Raw genomic sequence first — 9,780 nt, 5'->3', positions numbered from 1 at the left:
GCGGTGCGTGCCCAGTGTGCAGTGCGTACAGAGTGCGCGCACCTTCATATAATATATATAAACAACTGCGCGCACACTTTCTTATATATATATATATATATATATATATATATATATATATATATATATATATATATATATATATATATATAATATATATATATATAATATATATAAAAAATATAATATAATAAATATTAAATATATATAATATTTAATATAAATAAATATAATAATAATAATTTTTAAAATATATATTATATTATTATATATATTTAAAAATTATTATTATTATTTTTATATATTATATTAAATATTATAATATTTAATATTTATTTATTTATTATATTAATAAATATATATATATATATTAAATATTATAATATTTAATATAATATATATAAATAATAATAATAATAATTTTTAAATATATATAATATTATTATATATATTTATTATATTATAATATTATATATTTAATATATATTTAAAAATTATTATTATTATTTATGTATATTATATTAAATATTATAATATTTAATATTTATTTATTTATTATATTTTTTAAATATTATATTATTTAATATATATATATATATGAGGGTGTGCGCACTCTGTACGCACCGCACGCAGCACACCTTCCTTCCAGCGTCTACACCTACAGGGTTGGGAGGGTATTTTTGGAGTTATAAAAAAATTTGCTTATAAAAGTAAAACTACTGTGTGTTTGCCTAAAAATGTATAAGCGGAAAAGTTTTTGTCTATTTTAATTAATATCCCCCAATGCCCAGTTGCCAAACTAGCTTTTTTGTATCTGACATGCAAAGCTAAGATACGGGTAGATTCCAATTTGAGATTAACAAGAAATCTATTTAGAATATTTTACCAAAATTTTCATATTTTTCATTCGTGACAATAAATGAAAGTTATCTTTATACTTCTAATATTATGATATTGTAAATATTCTCTTTTGATTTAATTGGAATACAAACAAATCTTTATATAATCATATTTGAATTCAAATTCCTTTAATTATTTTAATTTAAATGCAACTTCACCAAAATCAAACATTTGGAGAAATAAATAGGCGAGTACACAACACACATATCATTCATTGTTTACATCGTTTATAAGATATACATATGCTAATGGTTATTCTGTGAACATAGACATTTCAACCATTAAATTGAATCGCATTAAAAATCTTATGTTTTATTATTTTTACTTTATATTTTAATTTTTTATACTCTAATAATTATAATTATTATTTAAAATAAGTAAAACTCTGAATTATGTATATAATATATTAATGATGAAAAATCATAATAATAATAATATTTTATAATGATTTATAATTTATAATCTGACATTGACAATTAGTGTAATCTAAGCATGATCGCTTGCCCATTAGAGTAATGAAATCCGAATAATTTAAAGTTAATATTGATATTTTGCCTTGTTGTGGAAGGGTGGTGGTTCCTCCATAACATAAGGCATATAATCGTAAATATGAACAAATAAATAATGGTTACTTATAAAAAACGTAATTAAGTAGCCAGCTGGTCCTCCTGATTAAAAGCAACATCTTCTCTAGAAAAGTAAAGTTTGGCTGGTGCCATATTTTCTTCGGAATTCAGGTCATAAAGACCTTGACCACCATCATTTATGGGACCCGTAGTTGATTTGACAATTCGAAGAAGGGGAAAAAGACACGTCTCACCCAAGTTTTAGTGAAATGCAACCTAACTTTTAATATATTAGAACATATGCATAATTTTTATTTTTGTTAGAGTTATAAAGAAAAATGATTAAAGTAAAATTATTATTTTATCAATAATATTAAAATAAATAAATTTATATTTTAATTTAAAAAATTAATATTTTACTATTAATTAAATTTTAAAAAATTTATTTTTTTAAGATACTAAACCTAAAATTCACTTGTTTTCTCCAGTAAACAGTATATTAATGATAGAAAAAATTGTGTCTAAAGATAACGACAATAATTTAGATCTGGACAATACTTCATCATTTAGAGAATAAATAACGTTTCGTAATTCAGATTTGAATAACGTTTGTTATCTAACAATTCGTTGCATCAATCGTTGGTGGTTTAAGGGAGGAGTGAAGAAAAAACTCAAAGATTTAAGAGAGAAGAGAAAGTCACTTTTTAGAGTTTAAATATAGGGGTAAATGTTGATTTTTAAAACTTGTGAGAAAAATAAAATAAAAATTATATATTTTATAATATTATTATTAAATGATAATTTTATTTTTATATTTAATAAAAAAATTAATAATAATTTTAAAATAAATAGATATTTTAATTTTCAATCTAATGTGGGTGTATTAAGATTATACTGAAATTTGGGTGAAAAAGAGTGCTTTACCCTTCTAAGAATTGTGATTAGCTCTTTTTCGATGCGAATCTAGTGGGATGGGTGAACCTAATAGCCCCACCTTTGGAGCGGTGCAAAATATAATTCAATAATACAATTCGAATTTGCGCTTTTGGATGTAATACTTTTCTACCTTTAAAAAAAAAAAGAAAAAGAAAATTTGACTAAATTTATGAAATTTAAGACATTAGAAGTATTGCAATAAAAGCTAATAAATAAACTCTTAGCCTGTTATTTTCATAATTAATTGGTAAAAGGCCTTGCTTGAAGGGCATGAAATCCAACCCTGACAGTTAAGCTAAGCATGACAATTATTAAGTCAAATCTGACTTAAGAATATTATTCATTCTTCATTTACACCTAAGCTGGCTTATTCTCCATGCTGGCCTCGGTTTGAGGTTAAGTTTGCATTTACTTAAATCCAACAAATCGTCAGTAAATCATGGATAGATTTATCTTTTTTTATATTTTTTTATTTTTTTAATATCTTTTTTTTATTTATTATTTTTGATGATTATTTTTGATATTTTTTAATAGTTCTTTTAACAATCTTATTATCAACTTAAATTGAACCTTTTAAATATAAACTAAGTTTAATTTAATTCCTATTCAAATTCGATTAAGTTTAAATTTATCTTTATTTACAATATTAATTATATTTAAATAATATTATATGTATTAAAAATATATATAAATAAATATATAAACATTTACGGTGATATATAAATAATTTTTTATTTTTAATTTAAAATTAACTATTTATTTTAATACTACAATATTTATATCATTTCAAAGACATAATGTTTTATTGATTATAATTTACTAAAAATATGTGAGTTTACGTTAATAATTTTATTTTATTTTATGTAAATTTTTCTAAAAGCAAAGCCACGACGACGTAATTGTGTTCCATGCAGCAATAAACCAGTTGAAAAATGTTTTGGACGGCATTATTTTTTTATTTTGGACGGCATCTCCTCTGGAATTTCAACGGTATTAATGGATTGGCAATTAAAATAATAGTTCACTATTTATAATTTTTAAATTTTAAATATTTGATTTTTTTTTAATTTTCCATTTAAAAAATTTTAGAAGTCAATTTTAAAGATCTTTATTAGTTTATATTATTAAAATTATATAATTCATTATTTATAATTTTCATTTTTTATATATAACAAAACATGATGAATATTTAATAATTTCTCATATAAGGTTTATTGGGTTTAAATTATAGAAGAATATATTGATAATTTTTATAATAGAGGATAAACTATATTACCAATAAATTCAAACTAATAAAATAAATTATATTTTTATTAAAATAAATATAATCATTGGAGAGATAAACTATATCATTTGCAAAATAAATAACATTATCGTGGAAAAGATATATGAACCCAACTCAATCAGTAGGATTGAAACTCTAATTCTAATTAATCTTTTTCAAGCCAAACAATATCAATTCCAATCTACCCTATTTGTACAAACAAAATATTATTTAAAATTTAAATGTACAAACAAAATATTAAGTGAATCGGTAACGTATACTTCCCAATTTTTCAATCAGTCTTTGTCTTTATATACAAGTCATTGAAATTAATAGCCTGTGTGGTCTTGTTGCAGCCAAAAGAAGTTTTTTAAACCAGGTGCTCCAATGGCTATAGGACACCCCTGCAACTCCTCTTCTTCCTATATCTTCTTCAATTAACACCTCGCTTTCAAAAACTTTATCAACTTTTATCCATAACCTATCTCATGGAATCCATTGAAATCAGCATCTCCGCCATTCTTTCCTGGATCAGACTAGGCTGTTCATCTAATGGTAACAGTAATTTCAACAATTGAGTCGTCTGTTTGCTGAGCTGAATATCTTCTTCGTACTCGAAATTGTCGAAGCCATGGAGGAGGAGAGACACGTTCTGTTTGGAAAGTACGAGATGGGGAGGCTTCTAGGGAAAGGCACGTTCGCCAAAGTGTTCTACGGAAAACATGTTGTTTCAGGCGAAAGTGTTGCCATTAAAGTCATCAACAAAGACCAGGTGAAAAGGCAAGGGATGATGGAGCAGATCCAAAGGGAAATTTCTGTTATGAGATTAGTTCGTCATCCGAATATCGTCGAACTGAAGGAAGTCATGGCGACAAAGACGAAAATTTTCTTTGTTATGGAATATGTCAAAGGCGGAGAACTCTTCGCCAAGGTTGCCAGAGGGAAGCTGAAAGAAGATCTGGCGAGAAAATATTTTCAACAGTTAATAAGCGCGGTTGATTTTTGCCATAGTAGAGGAGTCTCCCATCGTGATTTAAAGCCAGAGAATTTGTTGTTAGACGAGAATGAAGATCTGAAAATTTCGGATTTTGGTCTCTCGGCTTTGCCGGAACAGTTGAGAAACGACGGCCTCCTCCACACGCAGTGCGGGACTCCGTCGTATGTGGCGCCTGAAGTCTTGAGAAAGAAAGGCTACGACGGAGCCAAAGCTGACATCTGGTCATGTGGGGTGATTTTATACGTTCTTCTTGCGGGATTTTTACCCTTTCAGGATGAAAATTTGATGAAGATGTACACTAAAATTTTCAAAGCCCAGTTTGAATGTCCCCCATGGTTTTCAGCTGAACCAAAGAGATTGGTTTATAAACTTCTTGTGCCTGATCCTGGAAGAAGAATCACAATCCAAGCCATCATGCGGGTGCCCTGGTTTCGAAAAGGCCTCATTCGACCTCCAATTTTTTCGATCGAATTAGAATCAGAAAAAGAGAAACCAGAAGATCAGGATACTACAAAACTCCCATCTCCGAAGTTTTTCAATGCGTTCGAGTTCATTTCCTCCATGTCTTCAGGGTTCGATTTATCGAGCTTGTTCGAGAGCAAAAGGAAGATGGGGTCGATGTTCACGTCCAAGTGTTCAGCCAGTGCGATAATGGAGAAGATTGAAGGGGTAGCAAAGGGGATGAATTTTAAAGCGGCGAAACTTAAGGATTTCAAAGTTAAGTTACATGGCGGTTCAGAAGGAAGAAAAGGGCGGCTTTCGGTGACGGCGGAGGTGTTTGAGGTGGCGCCAGAGGTGGCAATCGTTCAGTTCTCAAAGTCCTCCGGTGACACGCTGGAGTATGCCAAGTTTTGTGAAGAAGATGTTAGGCCAGCATTGAAAGACATTGTTTGGACATGGCAAGGTGACAACAACGGCGAAGATTCTGAAAGCAATTCGTTTTCATAGAATTTTTTTAAAATATAATTTTCCTTTGTTATAGGTTTTGGTATGGTTTGTAAATATTTTGGGACGATCATTTCTTTACATGAATATATTTATCTTTTTATATTACATGAAAAATCAATTTTACGAGAATAAACAGGTGTCGTTATGGGTGAAATTATGATAGGGTGTTGACACAGTGAAGGGATTAGTCTAGATTTTTGCTAGTTGGATTGATTGAATTGCCAATCGAATGAGCCATCGGTTCCTAGGTAGACTGGTTTCATTTCAAATATTATTGAAAGTATTTAACATATGTATTGGAAAAAGTTCTAAAATCTTCAAGGAGGGTAAAGTGCCCCTCGCTCTGTACTTGTTTATGGGTAGTATGTGATGAAAAATTTGAAACAGACGGCGAATGATTTGGGCTATGGTGGTACATTATTTCAAGGTTTCTATAGCGTAGACATAAAGTAAAAGTTTGATATTTGGGAAAAGGACTATTTCCCACCCATTTTTTAGGCCAATCTCAAATCTATATCCACAAAAGATCAAAAACCTTTTTTCCCATCCATGATCAAACTGTCGTTCAATTTTGATCATTTTCTTAAAACCTTAAAACTTTAAAAATTCATCATTTCCCCCTTCAGGTTTTAAAAACTAACAACTAACCCATCTTCAAAGTTTGAAAAGTTTAGATTTTACCCCTATGGTTTGTTTCCTTCTCCAGCCACCACTGATGGCCGACGCATTCGATCGATCTCCCATCTCCAACTACAAAGGACGACCCTTTATTGCCCAGATCTGGATGACAAAGCGTCGTCCAGATCTAGAAGAACAGACGAAGGACGACGCTTCGTTGTCCTTCGTCGTTGCGTTTGGACAACATGACTAGCGACGAAGCGTCGCCCTTCGTCCTCTGAGTGAAGCGATGAAGAGATCTTCGTCTCTTCGTGGCATCGTGTGACGAGGAGATGAAGATCTCTTCGTTGCACCACTGTCATCGCACCAAGAGAAGGAGGAGGTCGGTGAATACGCCGAAGATGACGTCGGAAGATGAAATTGAATAATAGGGATGAAACTGCTAGTTTTGAAAGTTATGGGGGGCAGTTGCGTTTTGAAAAATATGGAAACCCTAGGTTTGGGGGTGAAAATGTTAGTTTTCAAAGTTTAAAAATTTTAGGTAAAGGTGAAATATTAGTTTCTAAAACCTAAAGGGGGTGAAAAGTAATAAACTTTATAACTTTTTAATATAAATAGTAAAATAATGATTTTATCCCTGTCCCTAACTGAAAAATTGGATGGCAGTTTAGTCATGGGTGGGAAAAAAAGTTTTTGATCTCTCATGAGTATAAGTTTGAGATTGGCCTAAAAAATTGGTGGGAAATAGTCCTTTTTCTTTGATATTTTGTCATTCTACAACCATGTTTTTAGGTTGACGTAGGCTATTGATTTGCTCAAAGGATTAATATATGGGATGATCGATCTAATTTTTGATTAAATCAGTCGTTCTGATGATGTATATAACATAATTAAAATTTTAAAATAGGTCAATATAACATAATTAAAATTTTAAAATAGATTTTTGTTATATGATATCAATATGACATTATATTAATATTATCATGACAAATAAACATGTCTGATCTAACAGTTAAATCATGATTCAATACTATTCACCTGGTGTCACTCCAATTTAATGATAAAAAGTAAGTTTTAGCTATAATTTAAACTATATTTGACATCAATTTTTTACCATAGTAAATGGTTCGATTTGAATTATATGTTAGTCCTTACAAGTGAAAATGTGGCACCTTACAAAACATAACACATACAAATCCCAATTCCAAACGAAACCTCACATTTTATTATTGCTGTTAGTTAGTAGACAGGTGGTTATGCTTTCATTTTCATTAATACTTTTTTATCCAAATTGTCGAGGTCCATTTCCCACTCTCTCAACTCTCATCAAAATAAAACTAGGGTTTCAGTTTGCCACTTACTTTTATGAGTCTCATATTTCATGATTCCAACGCCACATCAATACACATATCCAACGCCACTCGTTTTAGAAATTTTATAATTAAAATGTCATATTTATTCAAGAATTTCTGTATGAAGAAAAATTCTAAACGCCTAGGAATTTATGTCCACTATAAAGATACTATTTTGTTGCTTACAGAACAGTACATTCATTGGAAACTTACAAAGACTGTTGGTTTTTCGAAAACGATCATAAGACATTACTAGAATAATTCTTGGAGAAAAAGATCCTTCAGTCTAGTATCTCTCTTGGTTTTTATACTCAAGTGGAAAGGACATTATTATCATCCTAAGGCATGTGGAATTTCTGTTCTATTAAAAAGATATGTAAATCATCAGAATCAACACACATTGGAGATAGTTAGGTTTAGTCTCATTATTTTATATTTAATATGATATATGTTATCTTATCAACTCAATTACTTCACATTTAATATCCCATTTGAGTAATAGGACTATCTCATATTGACTGCAACATAATTTATTTAATCAACAAAGTAATAATTTATAACAATTTAAATGCTTAATCCAATGACAAATGCATGATTATGATCGAACAACTTATATTTATATGTCATTCTCGTCATAGAGAGGAAAGAGCTTGTACATTTGCTTCATGCGACTAATGTGTTTAAACGATACGAATTACTCTCATGCTCGTTGTATTGGGTGCTCATCAAACACTTGCCACGTGGCATCTAGACGCCTTGATCAAAACAGGTTTCATTATCACAGACTTCGTTGACTTGAAGTTGGTTTACTTGACAAAAACAGGTTCATTGCAGGAAATTCCTGAGCCCTCACCTCAAGTCAACTTTAATTGTGTCTCAATGTCACTAGTGGGATAATAACAGAACAATTTTTTAATAATAAGATTATCTTGAACTGAGGTAGGTATTTACTATATTGATGATCCTGGAATCATTCTTTGACATGAATTTTGAGAGAATCATTACCGATATGATCTTTGATATTAGCTTTTTGCTGGTCTTCGAGCAAACACTGCAATATTACAAACTCTTTTCATAGGATAACCAAATAATATGAATATTGGATAACCAAATTTTAAAATCAGTTGCCGACTATGACAATTGACATGGTGTTTGCCCATCATTGTAAAGAGATAGAAGTTTACAGTTGTCTCTGGAATCTGATAAGAGACAAATTTTAGGTCTTTGTCAGAAAGAAGTAGAAGCAACTAAGCAAGCATGATATACAGGTAGCAAGAGGATAGAGTGACGAATGCGGACTGAAATAAATGAATTGTTAATAGAAGACAGACGTACATAGTTTGAAAAGAAGCTCCAGGTGAAGGCGAAATAATAAAAAATGAACAATAATGCTACTCCAATTTCAGTATCAAACAGAGATGGTGATCTTGAAATCTCTTGCAGAGTTTTCAAGCATGGAGAATGACCAGAGCCTCCTCTAAACTGCAGCATCGATCTGGATTCTGGAAAGTCATCTTCACATTTTGTAATATGTGAGGAAAGGATGAGGATGGGCCACCAAGTTTAACCGGCGTGATGATCACGTGTAGGGTCAATAATTTTTAATACCATCTATTAATATCATATAATTGGAAACCAAAAAAAAAAATATTAGATTAAGATTGAGCTTTTTTTTTTTTATGAAATTTTGTTTTGGTTAATTCAACATAATTTAAAACTAAATTATATCGTGATAGGATTAATATGAAACAAATCTAAATTAATCTAAACTGATCTGAATATTTAGAGAAATATAACAGTAATAAGATTTGTTAATAAATGTTAAAAAACTAGTATTTGTATCATATAGTTGTATTTTCAACAATTCTACTTATTCTGATTATTTTTATTTATTATTTAAATATTTTATTTTATTTAACAATCATATAGTTAACGTTTTTTAAAAGGTATTAGTATGTAATTTTTGAATAATTTGTAAACTGATACAAACAAAGTAGCATGTGATTGTGTGAATGGTTGTTTCTTATCACTATTGAATGTAAAATGTATACAGCGATTATATCTAAGGCATGAGTGAGAAGCATTCACAGTGTTTGATTATTGAAATATCCTCACAAACATCAACAAGTCGTTGTAGTATAGTGGTAAGTATTCCCGCCTGTCACGCGGGTGACCCGGGTTCGATCCCCGGCAACGGCG

At 29.8% G+C, this 9,780-nt stretch overlaps 1 protein-coding gene and 1 non-coding gene across 2 annotated transcripts; both read left to right on the top strand.

Annotated features, from left to right (window-relative positions):
- The first annotated feature begins 3,999 nt into the window (after positions 1-3,999).
- Positions 4,000-5,744, top strand: LOC123194127 (CBL-interacting serine/threonine-protein kinase 5-like). Its single transcript, XM_044607287.1, has one exon. The coding sequence runs from the start codon at positions 4,298-4,300 to the stop codon at positions 5,609-5,611; it is 1,314 nt and encodes a 437-aa protein (XP_044463222.1). The 5' UTR covers positions 4,000-4,297; the 3' UTR covers positions 5,612-5,744.
- Positions 5,745-9,708: 3,964 nt separating this feature from the next.
- TRNAD-GUC lies at positions 9,709-9,780 on the top strand. Its single transcript has one exon. It is a non-coding gene; the product is annotated as a tRNA-Asp (tRNA).

Source organism: Mangifera indica, chromosome 13 (assembly GCF_011075055.1).
Source record: "Mangifera indica cultivar Alphonso chromosome 13, CATAS_Mindica_2.1, whole genome shotgun sequence".
Classification (NCBI taxonomy): Eukaryota; Viridiplantae; Streptophyta; class Magnoliopsida; order Sapindales; family Anacardiaceae; genus Mangifera; species Mangifera indica.
The sequence above is the reverse complement of the archived record's forward strand: the minus strand, read 5'-3'. Positions and strand labels throughout refer to the sequence as shown.

Bases quoted from the DNA above. Each gene is read 5' to 3' on its own strand.
- LOC123194127 (XM_044607287.1), top strand. From the start codon at position 4,298: ATGGAGGAGGAGAGACACGTTCTGTTTGGAAAGTACGAGATGGGGAGG.